This window comes from Filicampus tigris, chromosome 17 (assembly GCF_054856515.1).
Source record: "Filicampus tigris isolate MCC_2025a chromosome 17, RoL_Ftig_1.0, whole genome shotgun sequence".
Taxonomy (NCBI): domain Eukaryota; kingdom Metazoa; phylum Chordata; class Actinopteri; order Syngnathiformes; family Syngnathidae; genus Filicampus; species Filicampus tigris.
Genome location: NC_141233.1, coordinates 7,994,526 through 8,013,424, shown reverse-complemented (window position 1 = coordinate 8,013,424; position 18,899 = coordinate 7,994,526). Strand labels below are relative to the sequence as shown.

Sequence of the window (18,899 nt, the reverse complement as noted above, 5' to 3'; positions counted from 1 at the left end):
ACTAGAGCGCAAAAGAGCCACATGACATCACAGAGTAGAACATTCAATTGCACTCTTATATTGGGATAAAGCATGAGCAAAAACATTTTTGCAGAGTGGGATTTTGCAGAAGTCTCAACAGGTGGTACTCAACATGATCACTCCTTCTTCCAACTCACTTGTTTCCATCCAGAAAGGGATCAAGTAAGCAAATGTTGACAAATGTGACAAATTCCAATTTTATTGCAAGCTCAAGGTGAAGCCGTTTGTACTCATGTTGAAAAAGCGACTGCAATTTTGTGAAGAACAATCGGTGGCACACACACATCTCATTGATGCCATGATGAGGGTGTGATGTTCTTTCTTTTAATATAGGCGGATTATACAATAGAACGTGAGTCACTTCAAGGATTTTTGTGTTCCCTCTTTCCGTCTATGCTTTTCTCTTGCAAGGGGCTTCGGCTTTGTTGCTTTTTTTGTAAATAAATAAATACAAGCCCTGGCAAAAATTCAATCACCAGACTCGGAGGATGTTCATTCAGTTCTTTAATTTTGTAGAATAAAAATTGATCACAGACATCACACAAACTAAATTAGACTTTCTGGTTTTAAGAAACACTAACAAGAAATCCAGGAAAAAAATGTTATAGTCAGTAACAGTTGTTTAGACCAAGCATGGAGAATAATTATGGAATCACTAAATTCTGAAGAAAACATGATGGGATCATGAAAACAATGACAGGCGGCGACAGGTGGTCGTCCGTCCGCCTCACAGTTCAGAGGTCAAGAGGTCATTGGTTCGATCCCGGCTCCGGCCTCCCTGTGTGGAGTTTGCATGTTCTCCCCGTTCTTGCGTGGGTTTTCTCCGGGTACTCCGGTTTCCTCCCACATTCCAAAAACATGCTTGGTAGGTTAATTGGACACTTTAAATTGCCCCTAGGTGTGATTGTGAGTGTGGATGTTGGTTTGTTTCTGTGTGCCCTGCCATTGGCTGGAAACCAATTCAGGGTGTCCCCCGCCTACTGCCCGAAGACAGCTGGGATAGGCTGCAGCACTCCCCGCGACCCTTGTGAGGACAAGCGGTATAGATAATGGATGGATGGATGAAAACAACGACAAAAGAATACTCCAACACACCACTAGTACTTTGTTGCACCATCTCTGGCTTTTATAACAGCTTGCAGTCTCAGAGGGTTGGACTTTATGAGTGACCAACAGAACACTTCATCAATCTGACTCCAACTTTTTCTCATTGCTTTTGCCAGATCAGCTTTGCAGGTTGGAGCCTCGTCTTGAACTATTTTCATCAACTTCCACCAAAAAGTTTCATTTGGATTGAGATCTGGACTATTTGTAGGCCTTGAATTACCACCTTGCAAAAAAAAAAAAATCATCCCCAAACATCCTACTGAGAAGAAAAGTGTCCAAAATGTCAATGTAAGCTTGTGCATTTTTTGATAATGTAATAGCAGCAATCACCCCAGTGCCTTTACCTGACATGCAGCCCGATACCATCAATGACTGTGGACATTTGCACATTTTCTTCAGGCAGTCATCTTCAGAAATCTCATTGGACACCAAACAAAAGTTCAAGCATCATCACCTTGCCCAATGCAGATTCGCCATTCAACACTGAATACGACTTTCATCCAGTCATCGACAGTCCATGACTGACTGAACAACTAACATTTTATGCAAAATTGCGCGGTGATTTCACTTCTTTAAGAAGTTTGATAATTCTCTCCTTTGTTGCAATTGACATCTCTCGTGTTGCACACATGACTCATGTCAGTCCAATTGGTGCAACAGGTCTCTGAGGTGTGATCACTCTTCTTTAATTTCAGACTAACGATCAGATCTAATCTAATGCAGGTGTTAGTTTTCGGAATGGAAATTTATAGGGTGATTCCATAATAATTTTCTCAACCGGTCTGAAACACATGACGCGCACACGTCAGAAATCGTTGCTGCGCGGATCATCCCTCGTCATTGGTCCGTTTAGTCACATGCTGTGATGACGTAGTACTCAGCTTTCCCGGCTAGGTTCCTCAATACACAAGGTCTCTTTAAGAGTAATTTATTTGTCACCACGGAGGAGAGGATCCGCACCACGCAACTCATTTCTGCGAAGCAAGCTAGCTTGGCGGCATCATGTGCGTGTGTAAACAAGCATATACACACACATACCACCATTTTACTGTACTGTATTTAGCAAGACAGTGAAATGCATCACCTAGGGAGGAGCTAAATTTAAGGGTTGTTGGCAGACTTTACACAGAACCTGCATGTATGTTTTTGCTTTGCTGAGTCGATAAAAAGCTGTTTCTGAGACATATTTTCCTAAACAAAAATACTGTGAATAACATTATCGACTAGCTGGGCAGGGCCACTCTTCCATCCACCTTTGACGACTGTGCTGGGTGGATTAGGGTGCTGACAAATATTTTACGATCAGAATTTTTTTTATGATGAATGAGTCAAATGGGGGAAGCTTAAAAGGGGGCCCCCAAAAAGTCTTGCCATTTCCCCCCCCTAGATTGTCATCTCATCTAGTTGCTCATCTAGTTGTGTCTGGAAATAAGGTGAGCTTCTAGCCGTTTCCAAAATGCCCATCATTCCATTGGCAATCCTAAATATTGAACAGGTTTAACATTTACGATTGTCGGCGCAGACAGTTTTCCGAGCAGATTGGGGAGGAAGAATCACCTGTTACTGGGATTTTGCTGACTCTAATTGTATGTGGGGAATCGGGTCTAGTTATCAGTATGTCATGTGTGTACTGTACCCTGCTTGAAATCAAGCATAAACGCTGGCGATTTTTTTTTGGTGTGGTTTTGTTATTATGCAACTTTTTGTTTGAATTAGGTCGTACTGTTCTAACAGCACAGACTTGATGGTGTCCAGCCAGCAGCACAGTGTGTGCCACTTTCAGCTTTGCCTCCAAATGAAAAATGATAATAGCAGAAGTAGTGGATATGAAGAGAGACAATACAGTTTAGTTTAGTTATGCTTAACTGTATTTTTTTTTCTTTTTTTAACGATAGACACCTACACTCACACTGGCCACAACGTTAGGTACATTTAAAATATAATCTAATGAGATTCAGAGCACTTCTGACTTTACAAAGATAATCTTAAGCGACTCAATTTATGTAAAAATTGTAGGACAGTACTTCTAGTATACACTGGTGGCCAAGTGCTCTGCATTATACTACAATATCGGTGGTTGTGGTAAAATACAACTTATTCATTGTACAACCATAATAGAGCACTATTATATTTTTAAAGGAGTTCATTGTGATATAACTGGGATGCGAGAGGCACAGAGATGTGGAAGACCAGTGAGTAGAACTATTTAGCCATTAATGTTGCTTAACACTCATGTTGCTTCACACAGGAAGGAAAGAGAGTACAGTATTTGTCTTATCTTGCGCACTTTATGCCTGTGGTGTCACGAGTTGGACAAACGACACGTCAGAATGTAAAAATACATCTAAATTCACACATTCTAAAGTCATGCAAGGTTATCTTGACAATTAAACTTCAAGTACTATTCCTGATAGTAATTTGCAGCATAAGGGAATAAAAAAAAAAAAAGATAGAATTCTCACCATTTCTTGCTCTGCTTTTACTCCCCCTTCTTTGCTGTGGTGGCTTCCCATCCAAAAACATGTTGCTCTGAAATCACACTTGATTATTCATTGGAACAAAGAAGGGATACAAGTAATATAGGTGAAGGGAGCATAACAACGTTCAGATAGGCGGCTTGTGAGTCACTCAGCTCAGGAAAAGCATGATCCTAGCCCAGTTCAACAGTGTTCTTCTTAAGCTGTTTAAAGGGTAGCCATGGAGCTAACTTCAGACCAAATGAGATTGGAGACAGTCGGCCGCCATCCTCTTTACTGCAGAGGATTTCCAGGAGCAAAGTGTCAAGTTTGGAGTGCCTTTAAAGTTTATTGCAACTTTCGGGTGCATGATGGGTACTTCGGCCTGTATTAGGGAGGCTATCGCATAAGCAATATATCGCTGTATTTAATGGTATTCAGCTGCAGTCAGACGTCCAACAAATACAACAACAACAAATATAATTTGCTATTTCTTCTCTTCCCCGCTGATTTAACTTACATGCATGGTTTGTTTACTTTGTCCAATCTAGACTGATGATTACGCTGATAACATCATCGCAGGCATCAACTAAATCAGCACAGGTGGCGTTTATACAGTACATTTGAATATGATTACTGTGCGCCATCTGCTGGACAACTGTAGAATATTATAAATTCAAGTGGATGTTGCATTCAGCCCTGAGCTCTTGGGTGAAGTGTAGTCCATTGACATTGTGTGTACGTTTTTATGTCGCACTTAGACTTTCCCCGAATTTATGATCATCTGATTAAACTTCAGTCAGTTCAGCACTGAATAGGTGCAATCTTTTAGGAAACAAAGGCAAATGAACAAGGCTACTGATTTTAGATTGGCTTTTCCAGAACATCTAAAAGTGGCGGCGGCGGTGGAAGTCTGAAATAAAGTGAAACACTCCCGAATTTTGCAATGATTGATGCGAACATAATTTGATAAATACAAAATATGTACCGGTAATTGTTTTCTTTTATTTAGACAACCCAAATAAAAGGCACATAACATTGCGCATGTTCATGTAATAAATTGACAAACATACATTTAAAAAAAAATGCAGGAATGTTTGCTCTAATTGGAAAGCCTACTTTCTTGTATATACAAAATTACCATTGTTAATATTCTAATACAAAAGTTTTATTTAAAAAAAAAAGGTTATTTTATCTTTCACATCTACCTTTACTACCATATCCGCAGACCTAAAATAGTTTTGTACAAAGATATACATTCAACTGCTTTCACGAGGCTCTTGGAATTTCCAATTCATATTTGTTTTAAAAAATAAAAAGATGTTCAATTCAATAACAACCAAAAAGTTCAGTTTATCGCATTATCGCTGTATCAAATTTGGCAAAGTCTTTTATAGTGAATCTACGCAATACGTAGGCCTACATTAGGAAAATAACACGATTATTTTGTTTAAAAAAACAACAACTGAACAATGACAATCATGCATATTGCATTTTTTTCAGTGTCAACTGAAAGTCTTCAGGAGTTGCAACACTGTCAGACAACAATGCATTCATAAAAAAAATATGTAAAGTTCAACATAGTTATAGTGTTCAGGGTCATGCAATGGCAGTCTTGTCCCAATATATTCATTACATAACCAAAACAAAAACAAACAAAAAAAATCACTTTTCTCCCAGTCCGAATAACTGTCTAAGACTGCTGTTTGTTTAAAAAAATAAAATAAAATGTACAGTAGATATGCCATTGTACAGCAAGTCAGAGAAAGGTTATGCTTTTAAAATAATACTATTCTCGCCCTGATGGAAGTAGGGAGGTCTGCGGGCAACCAGACTTGAAACGCTCCTTCATGCAACATCTGACAATCGCTCAACTATTAGGAAAAAGGGAGTTAAAAAAAAAACTAAAAAGAAAATAAACATTCAATTCATCAAGATGAAATGCTGATTCACACAAGAATACTCTCACTTGATTTTTTGGGGGGGTTCCGGGGGTGGGGGGGTGTTACATGGTAGATACTGTTATTTACTTTGCAAACAGAATCAAACATACACAATGACCCTTTGAATTCATATAAATGACTTGAGCTCCACCGGTATGATATTCCAGTGAAAATAACTAAAAGAACAATCTAAATTATTTAAAAAAATAAATAAAAAAAAGTCAGCAAGAGCCATTTGCTGCCGCGCCCCAAAAAATACAGATTTGTCCTGGAAGGCTATGGAGAAGCTCCTTACTGGTGATTGTTAAACCAATGACATTTTTGTTCTTTGAAAAAATCTCCTTAGGTACCAAAAGATTTTCACGCAAAAAAAAAAAAAAAAACTAAACAAACAGAAGCCCAGAATGAATATGTGAAGTACATGTCCTCTCAAAGGTGTGTTTCCTGAGTGAGTTTTTTTTGGGTCAGTAGGAGATAAAGGGTGGGGATGGGTTGAGATTTTTTAGAGGATTCAGACATCACATAAGATACATTTTTATGACAGAAATTGCCTGAAATGCTTCATGATACACCTGTGCCTTTCCTTTTTGAACCACTATGAGGCTACAGACATCGACTGGCACCTTAGCTTGACCTTTGATGCTAATACTGCTGCTCTTTAACTGTGTAGGACGTGCGTTCAGTGCAAGACTCAATCCACTCCGACTACACTGGCGACGGCGAGGAGGTTAAAACATATGTTTGAACATATTAACAAGTCTTCATGATTCCATACAAATATAAAAATACAAACATTTCATCATCAAGCGGACACTATTTGAGACATCCTCTTGAAAAAACAGGTAACAACTTAAAATGCGGACTATGTCAAATTTACATCTGTACCTCAAGAGCGTAGTAACTACTATCTGAACAGAAAATGGATAAGCTGTGGCATGGTGAAAAAATATTCTTCCATGCACATGGAAGCTGCTATCCCCTTTTTTACTATGCTTATTTCCTACATTAAATATGGATAACCAGTCTATAGTTAACGTACAAAGCAAAAGCCAAAGGCTATGGGAGAGAAGTCAGTCCATCTCTTCCCTCCAATGGTAACCCCCAACTCCACCCTCCACAACAACTCTGGTTCACCTTCCAAGACAGTCCATCATCACGTAGAAGGAATCACCTGACCTCGCCTGTCACGGTACAGATCAGTTTGCCACTCTAACCGACTAAGCTAAGTCCTAAACGTGTCCTTATTTCAAGGACGGTCCTACTTGGATTCTACTCAAGTGTTGGGCATCTCCTATCGCTCTTGTAGCATGAGTCATGATGCAGCTGAAACTTGGCGAGCACCCTCTGGGCTGCACAACTCTTGTAAATACAGCACCCACTTGGTGGCGTGATAGAAAAAAAAAAGGTTGGTGGAGGGGTTAAAAAAGAAAAGAACAAAAGAGCTGGGCCTGAGGAGCAAATTGTGAGATTGTAAGTCTTGTTTGACTTTATTTTCCCTTTCTTTGTGGCCAGTTCGATTCGCTCTTTTTCCATTTCATTTTATTTATTTATTTTTTTTACCAGGGTGGGGAAGACGGCAAGACCTGGGACAAGAAAGGCATGCTATCCACTGGCCTCATGGCAATGTTAAGTGGACCGGCGATATTCATTGGCATGGGGGTGGTTATTGCGACTGGGTGGGCAATATTCATGGCCGCGGTGGCAGGGATGTTGACAGAGGCGATGTTGACGGGCCCGGTGATGGTGAGCGGGTGCTGAAGGCTGACCGGCGACGTGATGTTGACCGTGTTGGTGCTAATGTTCATTTGCGCCGCGATGGTGACAGCGTTGTTGTTGTTGTTGTTGGAGTTGCCCCGATTCATCACCGTGGTGATGGGAGCTGAAACGGTCACGGGTGTGGCTGAGGCAGAGTTGCAGACCTCGTCTAGAGAGCAACAAGAAACAGTTGTCAAATGTTTGTTTGGTTCACCGGTTAAAGATGCACTTTTAACTTCGGGGGGGAAACGCTCCTCGTGGTCAACTTGGGATCCGTCCACGGTCTACCAGTTGAACATTCTATTGTAATAAATATTTGGTGAATGGATTTAAAATAAATAAAAAAAACAAGGGGTCTTCAGCTATGACCAAATTTCTATCTAAAACATTATCCAAAACCGAATCGTGCAAAAACGAGGACATACAAAAACCAAGATTCCACTGCATTCATTAGGGTTCATAATCATGCTTTTCTGCATGGTGCAAAAATACCTTTGTTACAGGAGTTGAAGTTGGTTTGCCCGTGAGTCTTCAGGTGGCTGGTGATGTAAGCTGCACTCAACATCTTCCCACAGATGCTGCAGGTCACCTTCCCCTCGTGTCTGATCATGTGAGACCGCAGTCTGTCTTTGGTGGCAAAAGCAGAGGTACACGCCTGCAAGCCCCAGAGCACACCAGGTAAAAGGTCACGGGAGAGTGACAACGACATAACAGTGGCGGTAACAAACAATCTTGATGGTAAATCGCCATCATCATAGGTGAAAAAAAAGTATAGCCGTACCGTCACTTGACATTTAAACGGTCGTTCCGAAGAATGAACATGCTTCACGTGACAACTCAAGTGGTCGGGCCTGCAAAAAATGAAAATACACATATAATCTACAATTGTATTATTGTGACCATAAATATTGAATCAAATAATTCATATATGTTTCCTACTACTTTTATTTGTTTTATTGCTCACATCCGGACGTTGTATGCTTGCTTTGAGGCGCTTGTGTGAACCCTTAAAAGTTGCGTCAGTGGCAGTTGATTCTCCACAATCAATCATGCGTGATTTAGTTTGGCCTAGTTTCAGGAAGCACCACACTGAGATGGTGCGCCATTACATTGTACACTTGTTTACTCCCACTAAAGTGGCGGTTGTCGTCGACGCAGCTTTGTGATTCATGTATTTGCTTGCATAAATACAAAGTGAATACCAATGTCATGCAAGTATTTATGACTCAGTGCTGAAATCTGAATTATATTGTGGATGGACAATTTGTGGGATGTGAAACAACACTTGGCTTACACGTCCTTAAATCAAAAGGTGTTTATTTGCATCAGTATTTCTTTTTCAGATTGCAGTCTTGTCTGATGAGAAATTTCTTATATATACATTTTTTGAAATGTGCTATTATTCCAGTCCTTCAAAAATAAAAACGAAGCACCTAAAAAAAATACATTGATGACAACAGTTGTTGTCCATTGCTTAATTAAAGTGACATTCCCTTAGAACGCCGTTGCCTGTTGACCTATAACGGTGAGTCTCTTGCATTCATAATCTCAGTTTGGCAAGGATCCACCACTGACAGCTGGATAGTTCTGGTGACGCTCAGAGTTGAATCATGTTAGCGGGGTGAGTAAGGGCGCTTGCGGTGGCAGTTGCTTGAGAACCAGATTTTTTTTTTTTTCTTTAATTGCCTATCCATACAAATGAGAAGTCACGTTGAAGCTTCTCAGTCCTATGAAGCGGAACTTTTTTTAGGTTCTAATCCAAGAGGAGCAGACAGTTGAGTCCAGTGGTTGCCAGCAGATCGAGCTAAGTGGCAGTGACTCAGTGCCCTTTTCTTCGGTGCCCATTCTGGCTTTCCAGCATGCAGACGAATGCCTTGCCCACGTCACTGTACTGGAGGCATGCCTGAAAGTGGCTCACAAGTGTCACCTTGTAGCACAGGCTAATGGGGCACCGCCTTGGTGGTATTAATATTCTCTGCTCATTAGAAATATTATGACGTTAAAATACCAAACCCATCAACAGCTACAAAAAGACAGCAGGTTGCAGTTCGACATAGTTAGAGTGACCATCGAACCTTGTTGTTCAAATTTGTTGAAAACCAAGAAGGGTAATCTCATCGTGTTATTACATTTAAACCAAAAATGTATGGATTACTAGTTTTGCAATCAGAAGTAAAGCCTAATAGTTTGTTCAATTATTATTGAAGTTACTGTAAAAAAGGTAACAAAAATAGTGCAATATCTCAACATTATTATTTACTACACAACAATTTGAAGTTTTGGTACAGATTTTACGATCATGGAAGTTGACACACGATTTGCTTTCACAGGCCACAAAATGATAACCCAAGGTTTCTTAGCAGACTCAGTTACCTTTTTTTCATTCCACTATTTTCATTTATTTATATATTTATCTATTTATTTTGTTCTTCCCACCCCCAATTGCCATCAACAATGTTCAGCCTTACCTGGAAAAACCTTTCCCACAGACGGAACACACATAGGGTTTATGGACTCCGCCATCATGAGACCGAACATGGTAGGTCATTCGGTCCTTCCTTTTAAAGCGTTGGTGGCAAATGGGGCACTCAAAAGGCTTTTCGTCCGAGTGGGACAGCTTGTGGCGATTCAGATGGTAAACATCGCGGAAGGCCTTGCCGCACATGTCGCAGCCATGGTTTTTCTTGACAGGTTTGGGAGGTTTCTTCGGGACGGTCTGCTGGTGGTGCGATAAGTTGCCCATTGCAGCAGTCATGATGCTCGCGCCTGAAGACACAGAAGTGGTCGCTGTGGAAAGGATGCCCGCCGCCGTGGAGATGTAAGAAACATTTCCGTTGTTCTCTCGCTGCATCGTGGAAATCATTGGCACCATGGTCGGGGCCGTCTGGGCGGTCTTCTTTGGCCGCGACACCATTTTGATACCTGTGTGGCTGGACTCATGGCGTCGCAGGTGGTAGCTGTCGCGGAAGGCTTTGTTGCAGTAGCCACAAACAAACGGCGTTTTGCCTTTGTGCTCCTTCTTTACCACAGGCAGCGGTGGCCGTCCACCTCCTCCGCTGGCCACATTGTCTTTAAGGAGATCCAAAGCAATGGAAGGGTTCTTCTGGTCGATTTGGATGGGAAGCACGGGCTTTTGGTCGATTGGTTCACTTCCTGCATTAAGAAGGGGTAGCAGGCTGTTCTGGGCCACCTGGTGCTGGTGGTGGAGGGCTTCATTGGCCTGCTGGTGGAATTTAGAAAAAATGTCATCAGGAGGAGAGTAAAAAGTATATAAATAAACGTATTATAAAGCATATTTAATATGGTGATTGGGTTCACATTATTGAATTTGGTGGTTATACATTAAATCAAACTAGTCAATCTACTGAATGTTGGCCATCTGTTTTAGTGGCTGGTAGATATTTAAGTGAATAAGCATTTTCCGTGCTTCCACGAAAATTTAATCAATGTGGTCTCCCTCATGATATTAGGTAAAATACAAGTAACGTACTACTTTAGGTCAAATTAGCCTTGAAATGCGTATTCAATCATAGTCAGCTAAAGTCACATGAATGGAATCCTTAATTAAAATAGAAATTGAATAGTATGAGGACATTACAAAACAGAACTGTAGCACTTCAACAAGTCGATGGCAGCATCCAGATGTACAGTACTACTTTCCAAACCCGCAGAATGTCAATGACAGCATTGTTTTGTCTAAGGCCAACAGTTGAGCCTAAGTGAGAGCCAAATGGGCTACAGATTTTCGATTTCGGAAGAGGATTTGTCATTAATGAAGCTGACGCCACATGACACCAATACAAAAGAATCCAAATAGTGGACGAAAAAAAAGGATCCAATTATGACCCTGCTGATTCATCCAATGACTATGAAACAAACATTCCACACTAGAGGCATAACAGAGTGTAGCGTGCTGCCAAAAAGGCTCTAAAGAGCAGACCATTATTTTTGCAATCGAACAGCAACAAATTTGCAGGTCAGTAAAGGTCGTAAAAAGCAAAAATCTAGGTTACAAAGCAATATGGAAAGTGGCAGAGCAACGTAATGGTTTGAGGATCTGCCCACAAATACTCACTGAGATAAATACAACTAAAAATCTACTTAAAAACCCAAAAACTTTTCATGTACAGTACATTTTTGAGTACACTGCAGTTTCATTTAACTTTAGTACCCTACAACACATACAAATACAGTAATATTTAGGTGCTTGTTGGGCATGTAACAATGGCTTACAATAATGAATATATTTTTTTAGGAATTTTTTTAGAAATCTCTTTTGCCTTCTCTTAGGCCTACTATGTTACTGTATTTTCATGTTGGTTATTATAGTAGTACTTGGCAAGCCAAGTATTTTTGAGTTGGTATTTGGTGTTTAAAAAAAAAAAAAAAAGGGAATAACTGACCGAAAGTATAATTGAGGTCTCCACGTGAGAATATATCAAAATTGTGGTACACTCAATGCTGTTAGAGCTCTAAAACAGTCTGACGCCCAAAAAAAACAGAAAAGAAAAAAAAACTGTTGTCAACTAGCAGCAAGAATGGCCAAGGTGAAATGCTTGACCTTTCCCTTTGAGGTTCAATCATCCATCGAAGAAGGCCAGCCAAGAAAGAAGTTGCAAGAGTAAAGGACTGGGGGGCTTCGGAAAGAAAAATGAACCACACAATGTCCTCCTTATGTCATCCAGCCTATTGTGAAAGACACAAATCTGAGCGGTGATGCACACTAGGGCCACAGCGGGGGTGCTTTGTATGCTCATCTTCATTGATTTGGCTCATCTATTCATGAGCCGGGGACATTGTTTATCCACACACCACTCAGCCAAGCTAGCAGTCACTTTGCCGATGTGTAAGGGAACCTGGCACCTCATGCAGCTTTAAACACCTGCTCACACTTGCCACCTTCCAGGATTCGGCATCATCATCATGCAACGCAATCCCGTCCACTGGCACACCAGGTTGCCGTTTGAATGGCGGGGTGATACCAGGGGAGCTTGTGATGCAGAGGTGCAGGGCCCGTAAAAGCTGCTGTGCCTTCATGCGGCTCTGACCAGTTTGACACAAATGCGCTCTGACAACTGAGGCTGCTCGCTCATAAATAACATCAAAATGGAGGGAGTGTCCTGACGGCTCCACGGGCCACTGTAGACTTGAACAGCTCTCGCAGTCATGAGTCCGATTATGTGCCGTCTTTCCTCCGTCTTTTGTGGCTCACTATACAGCTGCTTGGCATAATCCCATTTTGGACCAAAACAAAGACCATGTACAAACTGGTAGAAAAGGGAGGGAGGTGGGGATCAAGCTGCAGAGATCACTATTTAATATAAAATATGACTCCGTTTTGCTTCTAAAAAGCACTTCAGTTTGGTCTACATTTTCCTGAAAAAGATTTCCTATCCAAAATTCCAAAATTCACTTGACTTAATGCTTAAATTGACAAATGATTGCAAAATATCATAAGGCATAATATAACGTATGTAAATTGAAATATGGCCAAAAGTACTTTCCAAATCACGAGCTGACATAAGCGCATGCCTTAAGAGCACATTTACATCTGTAAAAAAACAACAACAAAAAAAGACGGGGAGATTTTTATTTGTTTTTCCGTGATCAGAAATGCCAACATGAAAAGTCTGACAAAAAAGATGGTCACATCACAATGTTTGAAGATAACTGAGGGATGTCAGTATCAAGCAAGTTTGATGCAACACATCACATGCAGACACTTGTCGCTCAATCTATACAAGACACCAATCACCATAGCACCAATGAGTAGTTTGACATTCAGGCAACACTGTATTACTTCACAAATACATGCAACAAACCATGTGAACCAATTCTGCATTTGAAGCTCAACTGTGCACCTGAAGAGCTGCACCAGGAAAGCTCTTTAGCCTTCCCAAACTAGCTCACTTAGCAATCCTGTATAAACATGTTGATTTTGTGTGTGTACTGTGTACTAAGGGATTCAACTTGGACAAAAATAATACGCTTGTGCCATAATCAAAATAATTACCCAGCTGCCCTGACCAAAGAAAATGTTCTGTGTGACCTTTACTCAAAACATCTTTTCTATAAACACCTGACCTGAAAATGAGCAGACAAGGATCCGAGTGCATTATTCACATTTGTATTTCTAAATGTAAACAAACATCCTTTGCACTGAGCCTTCTCTTTTCTAGAATGACACTAAATTCCAAGGTTTACTACAGGTGTCAGAGCAGTAGTAATTAATATTCTGTACAAACAGTCTACTTCCTGTGTGTTTTACACACACACAAACAAACTTAAATGCTCTTTCACACCCCAGGAACTAGAAACGTTTGAAGTAATATTGGAATATTGGAGTGGAGCTTTAAACTTGTGATTTTCAGACTGCAAACATGATTATATGAATGATTATAAATATGATCATTGCCATTAGGTCAATTAACCAACTTTACAATACACGTGTACTGCACTTGCAGTTTTTGTTTAATTTTTGGGCACTGAAAGTTAAAATAGCATTTTAGACTAAATGGACTTTCTGTAACAGTGTCTTACCTTAAAACACAATGTTCCTTACTATAATGACTGTTAGGCCCAGAGGAGGCACACATTTTAATTAATTAAAAAAAAAAAGAATTTTTTGGGCTTCAAGAAGGCATTTGTGAAAATATTACTGCCATTGTAAACAACATGATTCACTATGGACTTCAAAATAAAATGTTCTAAACATATATTTGCAAATACTTAAAATCATTTTATATTTAAAGATGGTATATGGTCATTATCCCTTTAAAAAAAATAACAAAACAAGTTCCCAAGCACGACTAAGTGACTGAAGTGTTGCTCCTCTTACACCGAGCGCCTCAACATTGACAAAAGACTAAAAGACAAAGTAACAGTGTGAGGTACATAATACAAGTGTGGATACTGGCATCTGGCACGATGCCAGATATTTTAAAACAAGCCACACTATCCATCTGTCTTCATCGTCAGAACAGTTAAGTACTCTTCTAGAGGCACACCAGAACAAAAAAATAAAAGCTTCTGATGGACATGATAGAGTACATTAATGCATAGCTGGTAAGCAAGTACCTCTTGTGACAAGGTTCACATTCTTCAGAACGGGAACCACGTAAATTAAATTAAAACTAAAACTACAAGTTAAAAAAATCGATCACTGCGTGAACTTAAACCTTATAGCCCATCCCAGGACAACTTCTTCCCATTTTGGAGCAGGCAACTTATCACAATCAATACGACTACTGCAAATAACTACAAACAAATTTAACTAAGTGTAAAACAAGTACCGCAACATTCATATTCAACACCAATTTTGAAATGGGATGATGGGTTCTGGAGAAGTTTAGTTTTTTTGTGTGTCAGAAAAAATGCCTCCGAAGGGGTTCTCAAAGATGTCTCAATTGGTGTGCCTTGTAACTAAACTTAAATTGTGCAAATGGAACATTATTGTGAGAATTGTGAACAAATCCTCTCTTTTTGACACAGGTGACGATTGCACGATGTGTGAAACTGACGCTATAGCGCCAACTATTGCCGAGGATGACTTACTCAATGTCAGATTTTGTTTGCCTTAAGTATCGGTGGCTGGTACATTGGCAACCTCCATGAGTACCCGATAACTAAAAATAAGGACTGTATCAGCCCAATACCGATACCAAGTATCAGTCCTCGTCCATACGTTATTGTGGTCTTACAATAATAATGGCAATGAGATGACTTTCCCCAGTGTTGCTCAGGGATCATTGTGGGCATATTTACACGCATTTAGAAGTTGTAATGATATGCAGCCATATAACCTTCACTTAATTTCAGTGGGAAACAACACTTAATTCACGTAAAATTTGAGGAAATGTCTACATGGACTTATGAATGCACTCTAAAATTCAAAGCGTGACTTTATATTTAAGCATAAACACCAAAATAGCATAAAATAACTTGCTATGTCAGCGTGATATCATGCTCATAAATACCACAAGTTCAATTGTATGTATAAGAGCAGGGGAAAACAATGATTCGCATGACTTTAAATTCTGGGGCAGTTCATCACTGAGTCGCCCTGAAAACAAGAAATAAACCAGCACTAGCCTAGTCGTAGCTAGTGTTAGCCGATGTTGTGAGCATAGTTTGAATTCCTTTCCGCGACCCTCGGAAGAATAAACAGACAAATAAATGGATAAAGCCTTTTAGCTGCCGATAAGTTCCAGCAACGTCGTTGCCCGGCGAGTCGCGTCGATTCCATGGCGATGAATTAATTAAATTGAGTTTTTGGTGAATATGAAGGAGGTTTCCTAAACACCGTTAGCTAAGTTGGCTAGTGAACGCTACAGTCGCTGCGGGAGGAAAGTTGGCCGCGAACCGCCGTTATCAGCTGCTGAGATTTTCGAAGCGCACACGGCGTTCAGGCTGAGAAAAAAAAAAAAACGTATTTTTTTCCAATTTGTGTGAAAATCCCACTTTTCATGATCACTGGGCATTCGAAGAACGCGTTCCTGATGCGCTAAAGCTGCTGCTGTGTGTGCGGTTTGATTGTAACGGTGTGGTACCTCACTTGAAATGATCCCGCATGTTTCGCTGGGATCGACTTGGAAAACAAACTTCAGAAAATAAACGCGGCGTTTTGCGACAGCATTTGGCATCTCCAAGTAAGACAGACAATAAACAGATCGCGTTTTTTAGCCACTCGTTGAGGATGTTTTTGTTCAAGCGTCAATCCCGACCCTCACAGCTGGAAGCCAGGATTCATTTACCATTGTTTTGCTTGGTTACTTGTTCTTCGCACTACTCGTTTAAAAACTGCTTTTGCCGCCAAAATACTCAGTAGTTACAGTTTCAGTTTTTCCCCATGCGGGCAATACCAGTATTCCCCCGTAGCAGTGAACTTACTTGGAAAAGAAACGTACTCCAGCTTGCCTCCATTTCCACACTTACTAATTCTGTAGGAAACCTTGTAAAAGCCTACAACAAAGCAACCAAACATGGCAGCTGAAACAACTTCCGGTAACCTTAAGGGTTGTACCATTTTACCAACAACACGGGGGTAAAACCGTTTAATGCTTTAGAAGTGCGCATTTTTCAAGAACTAAAATCAAATTTTTACTTTTAAAACATAGCCTTTATCAATAATTGTAATCCATAAATCACCACAGTCATAATTTACCCACCACACGGTTTGTGCGATGAAGATTAATTTCCCAACACCCCCATTTCATATTTCTGCGGTTTCTGTCAGGGGCATATTTTATTGAGTATCCGCGATGTCGCATGTGGCTGTTTCATGGTTGTGTTTTACTAGTAGTCAAGTAGTCGATTAAAAAAAACAAATCTTAAATGTCTTTACTCTTTTCATATCAACGATTTATTGTTCCCCCTTTTATCGATTAAATGCATTTCCCAATCAAACGAGCACTGGGATTCCCTCTTGGCCGTTCATTTTCATTCATGGAATAGGGATGAATGGACACTAGGTTGTGCACTTATGCAAATGTTTTTTTTTTCTGAGATGACATTGTTGCATGCACCTGTATGTAGATTAAATATTGAAATACGATTAATCATCTTTGTAATGAACAAAACAAATCTAACTGGCACTGTCAACATGAGTATTTATCATTTACAGACTCAAATTCAATCATTCTTTAACTGTACATCGTGGATTTATTAACCTTCATTTAAAATTTGAGTTAGACAAGAGAAGTCTGCTAATCACCAGATCACTCATTACATACTGTACCTCAAATCCAGCCAGTGTACAGTTCTCGTCCAAAACGCAGGCACTTATAAAGTAAAGAATGTGTTAAGAATAATAGAATAAAACCAAAGCATAAAAAGTGTATTTTATTCAAGCATGAAAATTGTTTCTTAAATGCATGTCTGGGTTTAAAAATTCAATTCACATCAAGCAATTACTTTCTCTGACATTTGAAACAAACTTGACATTCATAGAAGGCTCGTCATGTGACACTTCCTGAATTTTTAGGATTCTGTTTGATCATACAAGTGTTTCGAGTGGGGGTTTTGCCTTAAAATTAGTATAGTAAATATAAGAAGCAGACACAGATCCATGCATGAACCAGTTTTCACCATCTTTCTAGAATGCTCTTTGAATTTCCAGCCCATTGGTGCATTATTGAAAGCCTTTATTCACCTACATTACAATGAGAGCTTCAATGAGTCATTCATGTGTGGTCAGCATCATCTGGCAACAGGCTACACATAATGATATATACCTTTAGCTATGCAGATTTCACTCTTTAATATTTCCACAAAAGACAACACAACCTGGATGGTGATAGTACTGCTACTACGATGAGCATTCGAGGTCTACCTGCACTCACCATTTACTGTTCTCTCACATTCATACATATGGACAGTTTAGTCTTCAATGAAAATGTCTAGCATATTTTGGGAATGTGGGGGTTAGCTCTAATACTATATACATAAACTTATTTTGTACTCATTTGAGTTCCAGCAAGAAGAGAATATTAATAATAATAACAATAATAAAAACAATAACAATAATAATAATAATAATAATAATAATAATAATAATAATAATAATAATAACAATAATAAAACATTAAAATGTTGAATTGTATTGAAAGTACCAAACTGTAGAACAAAGCTGCTTACTAATTTTTATCTCGTTTTTATCTAAACTTGCGTACTTGTTCAAATTGACCAGTAGGAGTCACTACTGCACGATTACCCTCATGTAAGGTTAATGTACACTCAGAATTTCAAAATGTAGTTCATTCCCAACACCCTTGTGTACACGTGTAAATTTGAGCTTCAAATATCCTAACTTCATATAGTATTTTTAATGAAGTATACACAACTGTTAAGTTGGAAGCTTCTCTCATTAATATTTTTATCCTTTTTGTGTGGATATTCTCATGGACATATGGGTGAGGGCTGTTGAAGTTTCTTTATTTTCAAGCCAGAAATTCTTACATTGTAGTGGACTATGAATGCACCACGAGTAAATTGTATCTCAGTTTCAAGGAAACAAAAGGCGAAAAATTAAAGTTGCAAGCTTTTCACGTGCAGTTATAGGTATAGGATGTTATCTGTCGCTTATAATGTAGACCATTATACTGTACTATACTTGTACACCCTCCATTGACATCCTTCCCTGAGGCCATCAGGTTTTTAATGAGGGCAAAGCTGCTTAGAATTATATCCCAGCACTGGCTGGGCATGGCAACATAGAGACAGTTTTGGAGCGTGTAGACCGTTCTGTAGTCATAAAAACGTTAAAATAGTAAAACACCAATGAAATGTGATGCGACTAGATTTTGAGGCAACTTTTTTTGTATTGCCTGACAGTACCTGGGAGACGTGACAACGACGTGAATTTTGTTTTTCACGCCCCAAACAATGACGAGAGGGATGGTACATACATCTGCACGGCAAGTATATACACATTAATTATAAAATTATTAGGATTATTCTACTATTCATAAATATTGAGTGCTGTGTGTCAGCGGTGAAACTGATATTGTCGTGGATCGGCTGCATGAGAGACGATTCAACACATACAGTATATTGTACTGAGTGCATCAATGCTTTTCAGTTCAATGTAGGGCACTTTCAATGGCAACTATATTAGGTA

The 18,899-nt window shown here is 39.6% G+C and overlaps 2 protein-coding genes across 10 annotated transcripts in view; one reads left to right on the top strand and one right to left on the bottom strand.

The window, feature by feature from the left end:
• Positions 1–4,569: 4,569 nt before the first annotated feature.
• On the bottom strand, positions 4,570–16,264 carry vezf1a (vascular endothelial zinc finger 1a). 2 transcript variants are annotated; one of them, XM_086013441.1, is made up of 5 exons: positions 16,172–16,264; positions 9,751–10,505; positions 8,064–8,133; positions 7,775–7,937; positions 4,570–7,451 (listed from the first exon to the last, which is right to left on the bottom strand). In XM_086013441.1, exons 1-5 carry the CDS (start codon positions 16,202–16,204, stop codon positions 7,084–7,086), a joined length of 1,389 nt encoding a protein of 462 aa, XP_085869567.1. In that variant the 5' UTR covers positions 16,205–16,264; the 3' UTR covers positions 4,570–7,083. The 2 variants fall into 2 exon arrangements, with proteins under 2 accessions (XP_085869567.1, XP_085869568.1); XM_086013442.1 differs by lacking the exon at positions 16,172–16,264 and adding an exon at positions 16,036–16,146.
• Positions 16,265–18,419: 2,155 nt separating this feature from the next.
• The window catches only part of LOC147133169 (unconventional myosin-XVIIIa-like), a 58,707-nt gene continuing 58,227 nt past the window's right edge, over positions 18,420–18,899 (top strand). For all 8 annotated transcript variants that reach the window (XM_086012539.1, XM_086012538.1, XM_086012537.1 and 5 more), the window contains exon 1: positions 18,420–18,696. The gene's annotated coding sequence lies outside the window, so the exon portion shown is untranslated. The remainder of the gene's footprint in view (positions 18,697–18,899) is intronic.